Consider the following 21,541-nt stretch of genomic DNA (forward strand, 5'->3'; position numbering starts at 1 on the left):
GCATATCATACTCTCAAGACTGCCTGAGCCAAACGTCAAACACTGCTAAGCAAAATGTGCCAGCCTGGGGACACTGTCACCCGTGGTTCTAGAAAGATCTTCTTTGTCATGTCTAGAAGTTCTCTGTCCCTGGTTAATAGCTTACAGACAGGGTCTCTCCCTTTTCTGCCACAGCAAGACTTTTCAAAGGAAAAAGCCCCATCCAGCTAAAAATGCCTCCAAAGAAGGTTTGGAAATACACACCAACCAAGATCAGGACACGTTCTGTTCCTGTGACTTTTCTCAAGTGCACATATGCTCATGCTTCAAAGATGTCTGACAGGCATCAGTCTGCTTCTGAGAAAGGCAACTCTAGAGAAGGACTAAGGTTAGGAACCAGGGCTCTGTACACAGTCAAGAATCTATTAGCAAGGCTCATTGAAAAAAGTGCATAAATATTTTCCTGTCCTGGTTTTTAAATCATCTCATTTTTAAATGACTCCCAACTGTCTGAGTTTAAACCCCAACTTCAGTCCTAAAGCATGATGGGAATAGGTTTGGGCCAAATACAAATAGGGACAGTTGTCCACAAGCATCACTAGCAGCCTGGAGACTTCAACGTTAGGCCTCTGACTCCTCATTTGCCAATGGCAACAATAAGACCTACATCCTGGGGCTGTTGTGAGAATCTGATGAGTGTGCAAAGGGCTTGAACACTCAATGAGTGTGCCCTTACCGGGTTAAGTGCTCAAGGATAATTAGATAACATTTTAAATGAGATAACATTTTAAATGATCCTACGTTAACCTTCATTCTCAAGATTGTTAGGGGAGTCAGAGATATAAAGGGATTTCCTGAAACACTCAGAGTGAAGGCACAGGGAGTGGCTGGTTCCTCTTCTGTCACCCCACACTGACTTCTCCATCCCAACGATTTATGTTTTAGTGAAGGAAAGTCCAGGGAATAACCAAGGCAGTGGCACTGGCATCGCCACACCCTTGCAGAGAGAAGATGGCAAATCCAGCTTCACACCCAAAAGATGAGCCCAGGGTTAGCCACAGGATGGCAGGCAGGAGGCCCATGGGGCAGAACTGTCAGGTCTTCTACCTAGAACATCAGGTCTATGGTGAGTCACTAACCTACCTACACAGAAAATGTGGGGAAGGTTCAGGAAGAAACAAATGAGTGGGGAGTTTTTGACAGTTAAGTTTGCAATGTCAGCGAGGCTCATTTCTACAAAGTGGGGCCAGGGAGGAAAGGTGACCTTCGTATTGAAAGACAAGGCTAGCTGATGCAATTCGTTCTTCCAGCAAAACACAGGCTTACTGAACACCAGACACTCTCCTAGGTCATGGGAAGTCAAAATTCCAGTGTTTAGGGGTCTCTAAAGTGCCCTGAAGGAAGCAGTCAATGGCTCTGGGCCCTGGTTTCCACCTCCGTGAAAGAAGAGGGCTGGACAACAGGCTCTCCCGGCCCTTTTCCCACCAGCCATCCACAGGTTTGCACCTAAGCCTCTGGAGCACATGGGACCAAGTTTCAACCTGGACGCCAGAATCTGAGAGGCAATGGGGAAAACTGGCACAGAAAAGTCAACTTTGGGATCAGAGCGTGGCTTTCAAAAGGAAGGCTGTGTGCAAGCTCAGGCCCATCCCAAACCCTTGCAAGAGAGCACAGAGGTTAGAATCTCTCCTCCCACCTGTGAGACATGGAGCCGGGGGTGGAAGAGACACATGCTGGCCACAATAATGTCTCTTTTCCCCAAGTGGGCGAACATTAATTCTAAACCAAAGACCTTGACGTGCTGAAGAAAAGCAGTCGGTCCATAGCAGCAGGAACATGAACCAAATGAAAACGCTCAGCATCAAACCTGCTGGGCATTCAGCTGCCAAACCCTCGCGAGCCCCCTACACTTCCCTCCTACAGCCATTCAAAAGCACTTCAAAGACCAAGGTTTTAAAAATCCTTCCAGTAAGGTGTAATTTACTCCAAAAGAACAGGTTCTTAACAATAGGTATGAGTCATCACAGAAAAGTGAAAAAAACAAACAGATCAGAATGGTGTGGTCTCATGTTTGACAGATTCGGGAACAAAGGCACCTATGTCACTGTCACAGTGAAGGAATGATGAGACCCTACCTAACTAAGAAGAGAACAAAGGACAACAGAGAGGCATGTGGTCACATTTCAGGTGGACGCAGGGTAACCGTCCAAAGCAGATGGAAAGCAGGAATGAGCAGTGTCCTAAAGCCTGCTGTGGGAAGGTTTGGCCCCAAACTAAATGGGGGCAGTCACTCATATGCCTTGAATCCTGACCCCTGCAGGTCCACCTACCTCTTAAGCATTTGGGGGTACTGCCTGGAATCTGACCCCTGCTTTCTTGACATTTACGTGTCAGGGAATGTCCATTTTCCATGGACATTTACAGAAGCCCTGACTCCACTGTGCCTGATTTCTGACTATGGCTTCAACTAGATCAGTGATGGCAAGAATGTGGGAACCATACTCCACTCTCTCCTTCTGTATCCATGGCAGACATCAGAAATCAATCATGTGCTTTTCCCACTGAGTTCAGATTTAACCTCAGAATCCTTCTTAACCCAGTGCTCCAACTAGTCCCTGCTATTGACAAGCACGATTCCATCCAGGTTTAGGTCTTCATTTTCTACCTGGTCAAAATCGTGCCTATCATTTCTTATTCCTTAGCCACACCCACTTTTAGGAACTTTTCCCAAAGAAATAACTCAACAGTTTTTGTTTTGCTTTTTTTTTAAGTACAGCACATATACTCACAGATGTTCACTGTCGGGAAACACCAGACTGTTTGCACTTTTTAACAAAAGTTGAATAAATATGTAAATAGTACCTACATTGAACACTTTGTATACATCAGACATTATACACAGTATCTTTTTCAATTTTTACAATGCCATTATCATCCCAGGAGGAAGCTGAAGCATAGGGAAGTGAAGTAGCCAGCAAAAGGTCACACACGTGGTGAGGGGTGGGGCGGAGATTGACACCCACATTGAACTCCATGCCAAGGTCTTTCCCAGGACACACACACACAGGGCTCCATGGAAGGGAAGAGAAAGCGGGTGGGAAATCTGAAAGACAGCCTACCGCCACCACTAGCACGTGGGGTGTGAGTATCACACCTGAAGAGCTGTCTAGACTCAGTGCCCCAGGCTCATTAAGACCTGCACACGGTCTAACCCAGCATGGAAACTATTACCACTGACAGGGTCAGGCATCGCCGCACAGGGCGTCAGGAGGCCAGTGGCTTATGGGAGACCATGGCAGGGCTGGTTGGCCACGGGCTGGGACCTCTCTGGGGCTTCGTGAAGGGCATCCAGACCACAGGCTGCTGACCAGAGCTCTTGGCTTGTGAAAGTGGCTTCCATTTAGGTTCCAGGCTCAGGGCGTGGGGCATCTTCCTCTTTTTTCCTAAGATCTTTTAACCACTTGGCTAAAAGAACTCAGCTGGAGCACAGAACTGGCGGCAGGACTGACTGCCCACCCCACCATTGAAACAGTCTTCGATCCCCCACCATCTGGCGTCTGCTTCAACGCTCCCCTTGGTTTAAAGACTCATCCCTCCAAGCTTCAATTTCTTCATCTGTATATTGGGGGTAGTAACAACACATGGCTCATGATGACTAAGCATGTATGGCCCTGCACGCATGACACCTGGCACCACCCTTCACAGGCTGCTGGGGAGCTCTGTATTTGTCATCAGGTGGTTTGTGTTTTAAATATATGACAGGAGCAACAGAAAGCCCTGTTGCCTGAGCCAAGGCCCAGGTGAAATGCATCAGTACAAAAGGTCCTTTCTGGTTCTAAGAATAAGGGCCTTTCCATGAACCACAGGCTTCAAGAAGCGTAAACACTCCCTGTGTAAAAACAAACAGCTGAAATCCTCAGGAGAGCAGTGAGGTGTCTATGGATGGTTCCCAAGTGCCAGGCAGCAACTGACGCTTTGCAGAGGAGAGCTACAGCCCATACGTCTCATTACACAAAGGTGTGTGGGTTCTCCCGACTGACCCAAACAGCACTCACCTCTGCTTTCTATTGAAACAAAAGCAGAGCTTTTGGAAAGTCCAATCCACCCACATATCCCTCCTCCCTGAGTGTAACTGGCTCCCACAATGTAATACAACCCAAATGACAATTATTGCACATTTACTAGCTTCTATCCTAGGAATACACAAAGAATAAGACGTAGTCTAGAGCTTATGTGAAGAGATTCATTTCTTCATTTTTTAGTACCTGTTATGTGCCTAGTACATAATAAAGTATCCATGGTCCCTGTCCTCAAGATTACTTTCTAGGGGTACTTATTTCTATTTCATGGAATCTAGATCATAATAGAAACACAGATACAGGAGCAAGTATTTCTGATTGAGGCTGGTAGGAGAATGGGGTAAAAAATTCAGGGTTTTGAAGGATGAATAGGAGGAGTTCACCAGTCACCAAAATGGAAAAACGCTTTTCACATCCATTGTTTTTCTTCAATCCTTCCAACAGCTCTATGAAAATTTACATTCTCTTTTTCATAAGTGAGAACAAATTCTAGAGATAATGTTACTTGTCCAAGGTCCTCAAGCTAACATTTGAACTGGAATATCAGCTTGGGTCTCCCTCCTCCTAAGCCCATGAACTTTCCCATTCAACAACAGCAGCTTTTTTTTTTTTTTTAAATAGGCACTGAGCTACCATGTTTAGTGTCCACTTAAAAATAGGGCAGGCTGCAGGATGGCTCAGCTAAAAAAAAAAAAAAAATAGGGCAGGCTGAGTGGCTCATTGGTTAAGAGCAAGCTCTGAGCAGCAGGGCCACCAGTTTGGATCTCACATGGGCCAGTGAAGCTGCGTCCTCTACAGCTAAGATGGTGAACAACAGCTCGACCTGGAGTTGGGCCACCGTGAGTCGCTGGCGACAGCGTAGGCTGCAGTGGGACTGCAGTGGGCTGCCGTAAGCTACCGTGAGTGGCTGGCAGCTGATCTGCGTAACCCGAGAAGAGCGCAATGATAATACCAACAAGGGGCAAGTGAAGCGACGACGTCCTTCACAACTAGACTGAAGAACAAAAGGGCAGCAACTTGTCTGTTCCCCTTCCCCAATTCCCCAACACTATTCCCCTCCCTCAATTCCCCAATAAAATCTTTTAAAAAAATAAATAAATAAAATAAATAAATAAATAAAAGGGTTCTACTATCAAGGAAAATTGAGAACCAGTAAGTTTAAAAATAAATGTAAAAGGTTTGTTTCCTTCAGAACTTCTCAGAATTTTCACATGCCATGTGTCTATAAAAGTAGAGTTTCTAAAATGCATGTGGTCTTGGAACATCTTTCTTGGTGCTGGCAGACTCTGGGAAACTTGTAGTACAGTGAGATGATTGAGTCTGGGCTCTGGGACCAGACAGTCTGGGCTCCAGGCAGAGCTCCATCACATCCAAGTGCTGGGTCCTAGAGCAAGTTACTCAACTTCCCCAGACCCCAGGCTCCTCATCTGTAAAATGGGGATAATGATAGAACTGGCCTTGTAAAGAATAAATGATTTAATAAGTGTAAAGTGCTTCAAAGTGTCAGGCACATGGTAGGGGCAAAATAAAACTACTGCTATTGATATTATTGTCATACAGAAAAGTGACCCTCCCTAAAGAGTGTTGGGTACACCTGGCCCTGGAGGTGGGGAAGGAGGAGGATGGGAGGAAGTCCAGAATTTAAGCCGGCCCTGCTCCTGGGGTTTAGAGTCCATCAGAATGCACACAAAGCCGATAGTGCCACACCGTCACCGAAATGTTTGTCCTTCCTGCCACCTCCACTGCTTCTTGGAGGAAATACTCTGCCATTCTCTTTTCCCAACGCTGAAAGCTGAGATGTACCCTCTGGTTTCTTGGTTCTATGGACATTCATATAATGTTAAAAGAATAAATTTTAAAAATCATGTGAATATAGAAAGCCATCCTGCAAGGCAAGCATGATGCATCACTGACCAAGGCTGGCTCCAAATCAAGACGGCCTGGCCAGCACAGGCAGGACTCTAACCATGGTGACTGCATTGTCCCCGTAACCCTACAGAGGCACCAGAACAATGGGACAGGGGCTTAGTCCTTGGCACCAGCCTGGCACTTCTGTGTAGCAGATGACAGCGGTAGAGAAGCCTGTGTGCCTCATTCCCGGAATTCAAGTCCGGTTTGTCACCGTCACCCAGCCAGACTTGTTTTGTCCCTTTCCCTGCCAGTCACTGACATTGCTCAGTTTCTCAGCCTGGCTCTGAATACAGACTAAAGAGGCCCAAAGTCAAAACCTCCTGAATTTTAACTCCTCTGGACACCAGCCCTGGACCTGCTGCTTGCTAGCCTGTGGGTTTGAGGCCAAGCCCTATGACTGTTCTGGGCCTCAGTTTCCCCATATGCTGATGCACCTATGTGGCAGGCCCCAGGTGACGTATGGAAGTCAAAGCACTGGCGAGGGTGGGTGAGGCCAGGACCTTGCTGTGTTGCTGTGGCTGTGACTCTAGTCCAAGCCATTTGCAAGACAATTAGGCAATGTGGGTCAACAAGACTCATGCCCCATACCTGTGGCTCAACATATGGACCTACCATCTTCTAAGGAAATAATTCACAGCGTAGAAAGCTGTGCATCACGGTGGGGTCTACAGGGGAAAGCTGGGAATAACTACAACTACTCCTCTGGGTCTTCTAAGCACTTTTACTACATTTGCTCATTTAATACCCACAATAACCCTAATAGGCAGATACTACAGTGCCCCTGTTTTGGATCTCAGGGGACTGCGTTCCAGAGAGGCTAAGGCCACACAGTAAGTGGGGGAACTGAAATCTGAACCCACACCTCCTGGCTCAAAAGGCTACCCTCCAGACCACTGCACTACCCTGTTTTTCTGTCAGACAAAGCAAGCTAAACAAAGTACCCCGTATTTTCAGAAAATGAAAAAAATTCAGAATATGTCAAAACAGAATATGACACAGCAGCAAGTCAACTCATTTTATAAATGAGAAACTGGGGCCCAGGAAGGGAAACTTGCCCACCATCAGGCAAGTAGTTAGTGGTATAAAGTACCCAGCTTCTTGAGTTCAGTGTCTCTACATCAATTTACAGTCTCTACATTTCACACAAAGCATAAGGACGTGGGTATATTACTTTTATTACAATAAAAACCAAGGGTGTATTAATACTAATCTTAAACTAGAAGTCAATCCACTTATTCTTCACATGGAAATCATAGTAAAAGGCAGCTGGGGAAGTGATCTAGTCCTCAAAATATGAAATCCAGAATGGCCCATCTGGAAGACCCCTTAGAGGACATCTGGTCCAAGTCACCATTAAACAGAGGGGAAACTGGCACGCACACCAGGATTAGCACGATTTTAGTGACTGTCAAAAGACACCATCATGCCAGCAAAATTGACCTTTTGTAACCTAGATGGCTGTATTTGCAACTGTAGTATAAATGTGAAGTCTTATAATAGCTTCTGGTAATCAACTTTTTAAAATGCAGACATGGAAAATGCAAAAGGTAATAGTCAAAATATTACAGTGCACCTGCAGTTCAAGATGCATTCCAGCTCCCCTGCCAGAGTGAACATCTGTACTTTTCATCCACTAGCATCCCTCTTAACGGGTGGGATCATGCCAGAGCTACCAATCATGAAGCCCCGCCTCCCTGCCTCACATGATGTGCATGTGATCTAAGTTGGGCCAATCGTGGTCCTTTTAAGGGAATGATTGACACTGAGGGAGGAGGGCTCTCTCAAGACCCAGAAGAATCATCATGTCTGGACCATTTCTCCTGCTGTGCAGAGGCCACCTAAGGCCAAACCCAAAAAAAGAGGCATGAAAGGAAGATACTGCTTCAGCCCTGGATCCAGCCACACCTATAGCCAGCCATATCTGTACTTCCCAGGTCTAAAAGCCAGACAATTCCCCTTTTGGCTGCACTATAATTGAGCTTGCAGACAAAATAATTATAACCAATATTCCCAACTGAAGGTTCCCACCAAAAGTCCTATTTCCCCAAATCACCCTCAGTCACTGGCCCACTTAATCAAGCTGAGAAGAGTTTGAGATTTTAAAGGAATGCAACAGACTGCTAATGGCGTAACAGGGTTTCCTTTGGGGGTGATGAAAAAGTTCTGAGCTGGACAATGGTGATGATTACACAACACTGTGAATGTACTTAAGGCCACTGAACTGCACACTTTAAAATGGCTAAAATGATCCACTATACGTTACTGTATTTTACCAATACAATCTGCAAGATTCAAACGACTGCGCCCATGGGACACATCCTGGCAAATACTCCCTCTGCTTGTTCCCTTTTCTCCTGGTCCCATGTGGGCTGGCGAATGAAGAGTTAATAAGTGTGGATGGCAACACTCAGCAGGAGGCCTTGGCCATGGAACATGCATTCGTTTGCATTTTCCATTCCACTGCCATACAGTAGACCCCTGAAAGCTGACTAATCATTAAAATCCAACTGTCCTAGAGAAAAACAGCCCATAGGGCTGAGTACGTGGCCTTCCACAGCAAGGGTGTCAGTGCTGGACAGGGTGCAGAGTGTTAACTGGTCATGCTGAGTAGGATGTCAAATACGTGACATTTATTGAACATGTACTACGTCCCGGGCACAGTGCTAACCCTTTTAGAAGGTACTGACAACCCACACCTTTTTTAAATGATCATCATGCCAATTAATTCCAGAACTCCACCTCCTGAAAATGTATTCTAATGAAACAATTCATCAGAAGAGAGAAAGGAGCTGCGGGTATCAAAATGTTGGTTGACACATTATTTATAAAAATAAAAATTAAAAGCAATGCAAGAGGCCAACAAAAGGGGGAAGATTTAGTATATAATAGTGCACGAGTGAAATGGGACAGTCAGCCACCAGAAATAAAGTGCATTACAAAGACTCTGCAGCCACATAATTTATGAAATTATATTAAGTAAAAAAAAAAAAAAGAGAGAGAGAGAAGCCAACTAGAGTGTGATTTGCAGGCTGTGACTGCATCAATGCAAGAGATAGGTGAGCTCGCCCCCAGAGCTGGTAGGGAAGATGGAAAACTAGTCCGTGATCATGGAATAATAGGAATTCTTCTCTTTCTTCTTACTTTTTAAATGAAAGTTTTATTTGGGGATAATTTCAGATTTACAGAAAAGTGGCAAGTGACAGTACTGAGAGTTCCTATATACCCTGGACCCTGTTTCCACAATTGTTAAATCTTGTGGTATGCTTGTCACAACCAAGAAGCCAATGTTGGAACCGTAACGAAACTCCAGACTTCATCCTGATTTCACCACTTTTCTGTTCCCAGGTCTAATCCAGGATACCACAAGGCATACAGCCTACGTGTGCATTGTGTGTGTTTTGTTTTTCGTTTTTACGATTCAGTGGCTTTGGTATATTCACAGATATGTACAACGATTAATTTTAGAATATTTTTATCTCCTGAAAAACAAATCTCCCTACCCATTAGCTACCACCACCTCCCTATCATGGGTTTTGAGAAATCCTTTTGCAGAATTCGGGAGCCCTCTGGTAAGGAGAGAACTCTCTCCCTCACTGCCCTTCCCCTGGTTTTTCTTTCTGGAATTCAGATTTCCTTTTCTCAGCATGACCTCATGCCCTAGCCCCAAATGAACCACCTTAGAAGTTTCCAATGGTGTCAATTTTCATTATGCCCAGAATGGACAAAAAATTTTTAAATAGAGAGCTCTACAAGTAGAACTATTCAGGAGCTCAGAGACAAAACCAAGGGTACACTCACCTTTCCCACTTTCCCTCCAGCCAAATAAGGATTCGGGAATCCGTCAGCCTGGCCAGCGCCCAGCTACCCAGTCTAGGAGTCTGTGCCATCGCTGATACAGCCTTTGTCATTCTGTAGCCACCAAAACTATCATAAAGCCCCCACTGGACCTCATGAAGTTGACATTTACTCATTCAACAAGTATTATCGAGCACCTACTGTGCTACTGTGCGCCAGGCACTGTTCAGAGAGAAAATGCATACATTCTCACATTGGATCCTCGTGGCCACCTTGGAAGTCAACCATGACCATGCACGAGCCAAACAGGTAGTGGCTGCCATTTTAGTTATTCCTCCAACCCCCTTCTCCATGAGCCACCTGCCCCAACCTCAAAGGTAGACAGACTCCCAGACACCATGCTTCTACTATGTGATGGTCAGGATCACAAATGCAGCTACCTGCCCTCCTAGCGCACGCCCTGAAAACAATTTTGGTAGCATTTCACCAGTAGCTGTGGTGATCCGGAGAGGAAGCAGGACTTGCTTGAAGTTACAGCTAAGTCACAGACCCAGGAGCCAAACCCAGCCCTCTCCGTCCCTGCTGGATGGCGGCGACCCTTTGTGGCTGTGACCCCCAGATCCTGAAAGGACACAAGGCCAGTTACCTGCACGACCTCCTTCACCAAGGTCTTGTCCGTGCCGGTTTTGGCTCGCTGCAGCCCGCTGACGTTCTCGCCGATCCACGTGATGAGAGCGAACTTCGACCTCTTGCTCATGGCATCCCCGGTGGTGAAGCGCACAAAGGCAAACATTCGAACGTCATCTGTGGCCAACAGCAAAAAGAGAGCGCAGGGCTAGGTTAAAACACCCCAAAACCACGTCCCCAAGCTGGGCCTATGAGCCAATGAGTGGGCTCTGAGTGGCACAACAGGGGCCCAACACTGATCTTGGCCAACATTCTCTGTTTCAACCCCCCAAAATAGCACCTCAGGCTTTAACACCCATTTCACAGATGGGAAATGGAGGTTTGGAGGTTCGGAAGGTTCACATGACACTCCCAAGGCCACACAGGCAGTCGGAGGCCACGCTGGGATGTGAACCCAGGCCTCTCTGGCTGCTATGCCTGCGACCCTCCCATCCCTCATACAATTCAGGCTCAAGTTCTGGATCTTAGTTAGGGAATTCTTCAACTCTTCTTACCCCGAATCTTTGAGGCCCCACTAGGAATAGGAAAGCCACATTGTGGAGAGATGGAAAAAACAGGGCTGGGAGAGGGGTGTGATGTGGAGGAAACAAAGGAAGTGGCCCTCATTTCGGCTTAGGATACAGTTCTGGGCCCACTGGGCATGTTTAGCTTATGGCTAGACAACCAGGCCTTTAAGAATTCTAAATATTTTCCCATTAGGTGTGTTCTGCTTGTTATATCTTATATATTCATTTTTATTAAAGTTGACTTGGGGGACTATTTTGTTCCATTGATTTACATTTACGTTTCGTTTCATTGCCACATTTTTTTTCATTATTGTCACTTTAGACTCTCTTCCCCAATCCACCATAGGAAGTCCCCCCCAACCTCTACTGTTCTGCATTACCAAAATATTATGTGATATTCTTGAGTTTTTAAAGTGCCGTGTGTGTGTGTGTGTGTGTGTGTGTGTCTCCCACTAGGATGGCCTAGGATCACTCCACCTCGATACTCCTGACACTTAGGGCTGGATCATTCTTTGTTGTGGGCCATCCTGTGCATTGTAAGATGTGAGCAGCATACCTGGCCTCCACCCACTAGATGCAGGTATCACATTCCCTGCCCCAGCTGTGACAACCAAATGTGTTCCCATACATTGCCCAATGTCCCCCAGGGGGCAGACCTCTAGCTGAGAATAAACTTCTAGACATAGTTTGTGTCCCTAGTTAATCAGGACCCCCTTTGTGTTCCCACCAAAATTCTGCGCTTTCCATTGAGGAAATCACATATCCTCACTCTGCTTAATTCCTAAATAGTTTATATGTTAATTGCACTTACCAGTGAGAGCTCACTATAGTCCCTCACTGGTAAAGGCTGACCATGGGGATGCTACCGGTCTGGGTTACTGTTCATTTTGTAGCAGCAGCTCTGCTGAGATCTGATATTCTCAATGGCTTTCAGTGGCTGGCTGTAGGATTTCTCAGGTACCCAGTGACAGAGTAGAGCTGTGCTTCTCCAACATTCCTGTGTATTTGAATCACTTGGGGGTCTTGCTAAGATGCAGATTTAAATTCAGCAGGGTGAGGACGGGCCCCTGGGGTCTACATTTCTAACTGGCACTCAGGTGATACTGATGCATTGGAGGTTTGGTTTTGTTTTTTAACAATTTTTTTTAAAGTGTGTTTTCCCAGGACCCATCAGCTCCAAGTCAAGTAGTTGTTTCAATCTAGTTGTGGAGGGCACAACTCAGTGGTCCATGTGGGGATCGAACCGACAACCTTGGTGTTATGAGCACCACGCTCTAACCAACTGAGCTAACTGGCCACTCCGCATTTGAGGTTTTTTAAAAATTTTTTCCTTTTTAATCAAGGTGACTTTCTTCTTAGAATCTTTCTAGATGCCTCCACGCTGTATCCCACATAATGTTTAGGTTTACCCTAAGACCACAAGCCTTCTCAGTGTAATGGAGCTGATCAAGTTCACTGCCCGGTTAGTGCCTCAAAGGCACTGTCAGACAACAAGCTATACCGTCTATGAGGGAACCATTTGTCCCAGGGGCGCTAAGAAATAGTTCTCAGCAGGCCATGGACTCCTGGTTCAAACTCTACAGTCCAAGCTAAGGGACTGCACAATGTTTATTTCTTAAAGGAAATAGATCATTAGGACCATTCCCACGGGCACAGCACCTCTCAGTTTATAGAACACATTTACGTTTTACTCTCTCATGGTGGGTGACGGAGGGTGGTTCCCGTCATCACCTTCATCAACATCCAAATTGCTATTTGATCGACGAGGCTCAGAGGTCGTGGGATATGTCCAAAGTAACACGCTAATAACAAAGCCAGGCCTGAACCCCAGGACCTAGACAGCTTGGGTATGTCTGCCCACACGGCCATGGGAGTTTGGTGGGTGCCCATCGTGGGACCTAATCATGGGGGTCAGTGGGTGACAAGGCAGTGGGGACAGAGAAGAAAGGATGCTCTCAGGACACTTAACAGGCCAAATCAGCAGGGCTTGATGACCAACTGGCCATGGGAAGGAAGTAAAGATGGAGTCTGGGGGATTCCCACATTCAGGGGGTCGGGGAGAGCTCTGTCTCACTCCCCAGGGACTCTGACTTAGTTTCCAAACATCTGAGCTTCAGCTGCCTCATCTGTAAAACGAAGTGATTTTTTTTTTGTCCTTCCCACGTTTTTCCTTTATTGAGGTTAAGTCATGTAACATAAAATTCACCATTGTAAAGCATAAAATTCAGTGACATTTAGTACATTCACCATATTGCGTGACCATCACCATTAACTAATAATTCCAAAACATCTGCACCACCCAAAAAGAAACCCCGTATCCACTCATAGTCACTCTTGTCCTCCCCTCCCCCAGCCCTAAGCAACACTAATCTGCCTTCTATGTCTGGATTTGCCTGTTCTGGACATTTCACACAGATGGAATCATACACTACGTGGTCTTTTGTGTCTGACTTCTTTCACTCAGCATGTTTTCGGAGCTCATCCCCATCGTAGCATGCTCAGGACTCCATTCCTTTTACGATTGAATAATATTCTATTGTATGGATGGATATTCCACAATCTGTTCATCCATTCACCTGTTGATGGGCCATTTGGGGGTGTTTCCAAATTGGGGTGATTTCATACCTCCCTCATTCGTTGATCATGTTGATGAAATATGGGCGCTGTGAAACCCGCCTGGCTGACATGGTAAAATCTTTTCCCTGAAGCTGTAGCCACAGGGCGGAGCTGCCAGGTGGGTAGCGAGCGGTGCAGGAAACGAGGCTGGTGAGACGGAGGAACTGAAATTCACTCAGCCACAGGTGGCCGGTGCAGACAGGAGCGTGGGTGGGAAGCCGCTGAGCACTTCCCAGCATTCTCGACCGTAGCTGGGAAGCCCATGGACTGTTTTGAGTAGTTTCATTGGAGGAAAAGGAGAACCAGCACCAAAGCATTTAATTAAATTGCAGCCTTGACCTGAGGGGGAGTTGTGATGCCAAGGCAAAACAAGCCAAAAAAAAAATGCAGTCTTTCCCTGGGAACCACTCTATTTCCCGTGTTCACATCGGTCAGCCTGGACATTGGGGTTCTGTGAGACCACATTTGGATCCCAACCGCCCCCTCCCTGGCCAAAGCCTCCATGTGGGAAAGTTGCAAGCCCTGTGTCCCAAGTACCAGCCCAGGGCCTGGCACAAGATAGACGCACAATAAGTAAGTCACACACCCTGACCCACAAGGACATGGGGAACCTCGCCTTTATGGACCTCCCAGAACTGCAGGCCAATGTCATTTAAATTATCGTGGCAGGCGAGACTGTTTTCCTGGGTGGCCGTTTGGTGCTTATCTAACAGTGGTTTGCCAACAAGATTGCTGACGTTTTTGGAAATCCAAGAGTTACGTATGCTTACAAATGTTTGCTGCTCAAAATTTGGCCCGACACTGAAAAGTCAGCTGAGTCTGGAATGAAATGCCTGCTCATCTGAGCAACGTTTTCGTAGCTGCCCACACAGACCTGAAGCCTCTCTCTCCCCCACTTACCCTGAAGGAGGTGGTAAGGCCATTTTGACCTCCAACTGATCTGTGCAGGAGGAAGTTCTAGTTCTTAGTCACTTGTTGGGCTGCACTGGGCAGACCAAACACAAACACACAGCCACAGCACGGCATCAGAAGTGGAAACCACACATCTCCTCATTCATCTGCTACCATCACACACAGGAAAACATGGGTATATTGACTGAAAGGCAGAGCTATACCTCATCATATATGTATATTGTGTGTGTGCATGCATGTCTGGGTATGTGTGTGCACGTGTGTGTGTGTGTGTGTGTGTGTGTGCGCGCGCGTGTGTGTGTGTGTGTGTGTACTAAAATTGCAAATCTGGCCGGGAGACAGTTGGTACTTGAGGTTGTCATCACCCTCATGGTGCCACTCAGTCCCCCATGGGGCCAATGGCACATCTTTTCAGACTAAGGTTCAGGAGTTGAGGCTGCAGCTCTGGATGACCCCAGTGGGGCAAGTCAGGCCCAGGACACCACCCAAACACTCACACCAGGAAAAGACACCCTGAGCTCCCTCTGTCAGAGGCCTCAGTACAGCTGTCTACAACTGCTGCTCCCTGGGCTGTTCACCCTCAACCTTCTGCTCTAGGGCACCCAGGTTTGTCCAAGTCCTGGAATCCATTAGAGACTCACCCCCACTACACAGCAGCTGTGTGACCTCCATCAGAGTCCTGAACGTCTCTAAGGGTCAGCTTCCTCGTCTGGAAAATGGGTCACATACTTACCTCATAAGGTGGTTGTGAGGATTAAATGAAAAAAGCAAGACGCGAAGGGCTTGGCTGATGGGGATGGTTGCTATTTTTCTATCTCCACCTCACCAGTGAAGCTGCCCTCAGAGGTCCGCAGTGGCCCCCTAACTGCCAAATCCAAGAGGGAGCCTCCTAGCCTCTACCTTCTTCGCAGGCGTTTTCTGTATCCACCAAATGCACTACACTCTGCGTTTCAAAGCCGGGCACTCTTAGGCACACAGTCATTTAGTCACTCATTCCATGAGTACTTTTTGAGGGCCTACTATGTGTGAAACCCAGCATTAAGCACTGGAGCATACAGATGAAACAAACGAGGGTCCTAAAGATTACAGAGGCCACTGTTAATTATTGAGTGCTTACAATGTGCTAGGCACCGCTCTAAGCACTTTTTACACATATTTGCACATTTCTTTATCCCAGCCTTTCTGTGAGATCAGCATTGTTCACAGCCCCATTTTTTTTTTCATTAAAGTTTTTTTGGGGTGACAATTAATATCACAGTTCCATTTTACAGATAAAGAAACTGAGGCTTAGAGAGGTGAAGTGATAGACAACTCTCCCTGTCCATCGGAGAACTGGTTATATCTACACCAGCTTCTCCAAGTGTGGTCCTGGGACCAGCAAGTCAGCATCTCCCAGGAATGCATTAGAATGTAAATTCAGATACTGCAAATGGGGCCTGGGAACTGAATTTGAAGGAGCCCCCAGGGGGATTCTGGTGCCCCAAAACCTTGAGAACCAGGGACCTAGAGAAAGAGAAGAGAGGAGGAAATGATGGGGCTTTTAGCATGGAGAGCTCTACCCCTGGCTGGGAAAGAGGGTGAGGCAAAAGGTCTTGTGAGCAGAAAAGCCGAAGTGCCCCAAATTCAGCCCCTGTCCCCTTCCTTCCCACCGACATACCTTTTGTTTTAAGGAAGTGATCATGTAAAGGCGCTTCCTGTGTGGCCTGGCTTCTCAATATTATAATTTACAGAAGTAGAGGCATCTAAGTGTGGTTCCTGAGTATCTCACCATCAAAGGCCATCATGATTGCCCCTCCAGAGACTCTCCCGCCACCCAAATTCCACAGCCCAAGGAAGAGCAGAGGCGTTTGTAGAAAAAGAGCTACTGAACCATGGTGCCGGGGGTCAGGGAGTTCTATGACCTCTAGATCACCTTTTTGCCATAAGCCAAACAAGGATTGTTTGAACAAGGATTCTCAAATGCATTGCAAAGTCCCATACAGCCCCATCGCAGGGGAGACATCAACCAATGACAAAGCAAGGTCAGAAGCCCTGTCTTTGATAACTGTCAATGCCACTGTGCCCTGCCTTCTGGCCAGAGCCATGAGCTCAAAGCCCAGGCTGACCTCATGTTACGTGTCCCCAATTTGAGGCTGTGGAAACCCTCCCCTTCCCGTCCCGTCCCATACGAGTCTTGTTCATGAAAAAAATGGTCCTCACGCGGCGTTAATAAAACCACTCTCAAAAGAACCTGACCCTCTGATTGGTCACAGGCAATGACAGGCTATCAGCGTGAAAGAGCTCTTGGACCAGCCAATCACACCGGCCTGAAGGACCGACCCCTCAGAACCTAGAAACCCTAGGTTTAATGTCCTTTTCTCTCTTTGAGGCTCCTCACCTTCATTTACTAAGCTAACATGCAGCATCAAGTCGTCACACATCAAGTTCTCAGAAACTGCCTGGCACAGAGTAAGTGCTTACAAACACTAAACACTGGCTGTCATCCTGTTGAGTTCTCTCCTCTGCAGCCCCTTCCTCCCTCTGGCTCTCCTCTAACCCCACGCTGAAACCCTGCATCTCCCTTCGTTCCCTCCGGTCTCCACCCCCTTCCCCCCCACACCTGCGCCTCCTCTCCCCTCTCTTCCCTCTTTCCACGCTCTCTGTCTAGGACCAGAAAGGAGGTAGGGATTTAGGAAGAGAGACAGAGAAGGCAGAAGGACCAAGGGGACGATGCGGAACAGTTATAGCATGGGGGTGTGGGCGAAAATAATGACACAAACAGGGGGAGATGACCACCAAAGGGCATGGGAAGGGGGTAAGGAAAGAAAGGGGGAGTCAGACTTCTCTGGAATCACCGAGGCCACCGGGATGAGCTGCTCTAATATTTTCCCAAAAATTACGAATGGCATATAATCTGCACTAACATCTCAAGGACTTTCTCTGTCCCCTCCCCCGAGGTTTAACATCTTCTGAGGCTCAGGGATTCCCTAAGGGGCAGATTAAGCCCAATCCCTCCCAGTATTCTCACCAGGGTGACCCCAACACAGGATCCACATTGACTGAGGGCCCCCTCTTTCTCCCAAAAGGGACCTAGTCTTTCCCTCTGCCTGCCCCCAAAGCCAGCCCTGGCTGGAGAAGGACAATACCCAGAGGAGACTGAGGATCTGTGATGGGCCAAACAATTTACGAATTTCTCATACTTTTGCTTTGAGACTGCTTTGAATGGTTGTTGTTTTTTTTCTCGCTACACACATATTAGATGTAGAATAATTAGAAGTACACATAAGCAGAAATTAGGGTCTCACCGCCTAAGTAACCCCTGCAAATGTTTTGGTGCATGTCCTTTTGATCTTTTTAACTCCTTTCATATCTGTCCAGGCTCCTGTTAGAACCCTGAGTGCCACGCACATAGTAGGTACCCCATCAACATCTGCTGGCCACCATAAAGAAGAGAGAGGGGATGAGACCTAATCACTTCACAATTTCCATCCAACTTTGAACTTCAGAGCAAGACAAAGAAAGGGGAAAGAAGTGGGGAGGAAATTGCCCCAGCAGGAGCTACATGATTGCAGCTCATTCTAAAGCTGACCTTACCTTATATAGTTATGCAAACAAGGTTCAGTAAGGAGAAAACAACCCACACACCAAAGAGCTGAGCTGTCAGCTTTTTCCAGCTGAGCTCCCTGGAGTGGGGATGAAAGATAATGGGAAAGAATTCTCACATCCTGCCACCCAGGGCAAGGTGACAGCTGGACAGCCGCCACACCAGTATTTGCTTCCCGCAGGCTGCTCATGGGAGAAGCCCAGGCCGAGACAGGAGACAGGACAAGGAATTGGGAAGTATGTCCTCTGGCAGACACAGAGGGCTTACTGGGTGCCCGCCCCCGCCCCCCACTCCAGGGGATTGAGGCTGAAAGGAGCGGGGGTTCCTCCCTTGAAGGGAGAGTTATCATTATTGAAAAGCCCCATTATCACTCGCTGTCTCTTTTTCAAAGTGGCTTTCATTGTTTGCCCTGATTGGTAAAAAACGACCAAAAAAACCCTCCTGTCCCACTCACAAAATATTCAGAAAATATTAAGTAGTATAAAAAATAAAGAGAGTACAGCATAGGAATAGAGTCAATGAAATGGTAATAGATACATACGATGTCAGAGGGTCAACAGATTGGGGGAGGGGGTTATCACTGTGTGAGGGGTGAAGTCTAACTATTATATTGTTTTATACACCTGAAACTAATAAAAAAATACTAAAAATGTAAAATACCTTATTAACAATTTTTATATTGATTACATGTTGAGATGAAAATAATTTGGATATAGTGGGTCAAATAAAAGATGTTATTAAAATTTTTTTAAAAAGTTCATTATCCCAGGAACAAAAGCCCTGTGTACATTTTGGGTTTTTCCTTCCTCATAGAGGGTGAATGGAGACTTTTGTTTATTGATGTGAGTTATACTGTATGGTATGTTTGTATATGTACAGAGTCTCTGCATTGAGACCACACTGTCTATGCAATTTGATACTTTGTTCGACCCATTCCTCAAAGCATAGACTTCCCAAAAGATTCCTTCCTGATGTTCATTAAAGGCCAAATGACCCAGCTTACCCAGTTTGACAGAGAACACCAGAAAAATAGAGTACAGCATAGCCAGAGGAAAAGAAAGATGATTACTTCAGTGGGAGCCCTCAGGGAACGCGCTGATCTGGATATCCAAATTACCAGGGTAGCTCATGGTTTTCCCCCAGTGACAAAGCACCATAGCTTTTCTTTTTTAAATGGTGCCTTTTACTTCCTTAAATGGAAGTCAGTGAGTGAGACCCGACTCCACCCACTGACTTAGAGACCAGGGGCTGTAACACTTTCTAAAGGCTCTGAGTACATCACTACAGCATCTACAATGAGACACTGAAGCATCTACAGGGACACTGGAGAAGTCGGGGGTGGGTGGGGGGGGTGGCTGACTGCTGGAGCACAAAATGCCTCTGCAACACATTGCTCTACATTCTTGTATCAGCTTTTTTAGAGTTTTGCTGTTGTTCCATTGTTACCAGTTAGTCATTTGACAAACACTTATTGACAGTCTGTGATCCAAGAACTTGGCAGAATGAGGCACAATCCCCTTCCTCAAAAACTACACAGTCACAAAAACAAAGTGTGAACACAAAGTAGTTAGTACCGTAGCAATGAGAGTTATTATCACAGGGTGAATAGGAACATCAAAGAAAGAAGGAAGTTAACTCTGCCTGGGGGGGGGGGGGGGCTGATCAAGGCAGGCAGCACAGAGGAGGTGATGTTTAATATAGGTCTTGAAAGTTGACTTAAGAGTTCATCCAGCTAACAGGGTAAGGCTGATGGGGGCTCATGTCAACAACTTGAGGGATAGACTCTGACAGAACTACACAGACAAAAGCAATAGCTTCTGGGGGCAAGGTCAAAATGTCTGCCTCCCCCAACCCCTCTATTCCTGGCTTGCCGCAGGCTAGAGGAGCATGTAATTAGCTTATTATTACTGTGTGTAAAATAACAGTTTAAAGGCTCAGGATGACTTCTCTGAGGGCTCCTCAGTGTGCTCACCTCTACTCCAGGAGGGCAGCAATCTTTTCCCTACTATACCTCAAGTGCCAATGGTAGTACCTGCCACACGGGTCATGCTCAAGAAACACTTCTTGATTAAACGAAGAGCCTTCGCACCATTTTCTGAAGCTACTTTTCAGTCCTTAGTTCTCAGCTGCGTTCAATTCAGTGAGGAGATGCGATTTTATAAGAACAAAACCAGTCTCCTTCCGGGGGTTTTAAAGGTGTGGCTGCCACCCGCAGAGAGCAGGCATGAACAGGCAGCAGAGGGTATCAGATGTGGACAGACAGATAAATGACTGGTCTGGACAAATGTGCCCTTTATAAAAAGCAAGTGGGAAGGGCAGACCAACATGACATGGCTAGAATTAGCCATGCCTGCCTAATGTGGGGGGTTCTTCTCTATCTTTCCCGCTCACGTCGCCAAGTAGGGTACCCAGAGGAACAAACTCCAACCCTCAGCAACTTGGTTCGCGTCCCAGCTCTGCCTCTTTCTGCTGTGTGACCATGGCCCAGTAGCTTTCCCTCTCTGATCCCCAATTCTCTGGGCTGGAGGCGGGCTTCTCCATCTCTGCCGCAGAGTCCCTGGGAGATACGGACAAACAGATGGCTCGCTTTGTCCATCCCCGTAGCTATTATCAACATTCCCAGCCCTTGAGTTTGCCCACACATTTACAACTGACTCATTTTACTCTTCTGTTGACTCACTTATTTATTAACCCACACACATATCTAAGACAGAACCTCCACTTTTTTTTTTACTCATTTCTGATGCAAGGGATTAAGGCAATGAAACATGCCCTGGGCACCAGCCCCATGCCAAGCTGGATTGGGACAATGCAACCACAACCAAGGGTACGGTGCTGTGTCTGGGTGTCAATCCTCTTCAGAAGTAGGTGAGAGTGTAAAGCCCTCAGAACTGGGCCTGGCACAGAGCAAGTGGTAAAAAACACTCGACAGGGACAATGACAAGGACCAATGTAACTATTATGGAGCAAATGGAGGCAGTGGGGATCATGGGAACACATGCAATCAAACCCTTGTAGGCATGTGGGGTGAGGGGGCCGGTGGGGCAAGGGGGCTGGTGGGGTTGGAGAGTCACCGTGGGGAAAGGCAGGTCTGACTAGAAGGAAAAATGACAAAAATAAAAATGCTGACATGGAAAATAGCCACAGAAAGGACCAAGGTGAAATTCTAGAAGGCCACAGAACAAAAGCAGTGGGAATAAAATGCATACTGCTTAGTCAACTCCAGAATCCTCACCACGGCCTGTGAGGCCAGCCACGCTCTGGGCCCTGCCCACCTCCCGACCCCACCTCCCTGCACACTTGAAGCCAAGGGCCTACATGATTTTCTATCCTGCTCACCCCTCTTCTCTTCTTTACATTAAAAAACAAAAAACAAAAAACAAACAAAAAAAAAACCAAGATAATTTACATACCATAAAATTCACCCCTTTTAAGTGTACAGTCATTGGTTTTTAGTATATCCACAAGATTGT

General features: G+C 46.7%; 1 protein-coding gene and 1 non-coding gene across 2 annotated transcripts in view; both read right to left on the reverse strand.

Annotated features, from left to right (window-relative positions):
- Positions 1-21,541, reverse strand: part of COTL1 (coactosin like F-actin binding protein 1) — a 40,876-nt gene that overhangs the window by 4,800 nt on the left and 14,535 nt on the right. Inside the window, exon 3 of the mRNA XM_019635224.1 lies at positions 10,411-10,568. Within this exon, the coding sequence (XP_019490769.1) occupies positions 10,411-10,568 (158 nt within the window). The remainder of the gene's footprint in view (positions 1-10,410; positions 10,569-21,541) is intronic.
- On the reverse strand, positions 12,181-12,254 carry TRNAM-CAU (transfer RNA methionine (anticodon CAU)). Its single transcript has one exon. It is a non-coding gene; the product is annotated as a tRNA-Met (tRNA).

This window comes from Hipposideros armiger, unplaced genomic scaffold (genome assembly GCF_001890085.2).
Source record: "Hipposideros armiger isolate ML-2016 unplaced genomic scaffold, ASM189008v1 scaffold_19, whole genome shotgun sequence".
NCBI classification, from domain to species: Eukaryota; Metazoa; Chordata; class Mammalia; order Chiroptera; family Hipposideridae; genus Hipposideros; species Hipposideros armiger.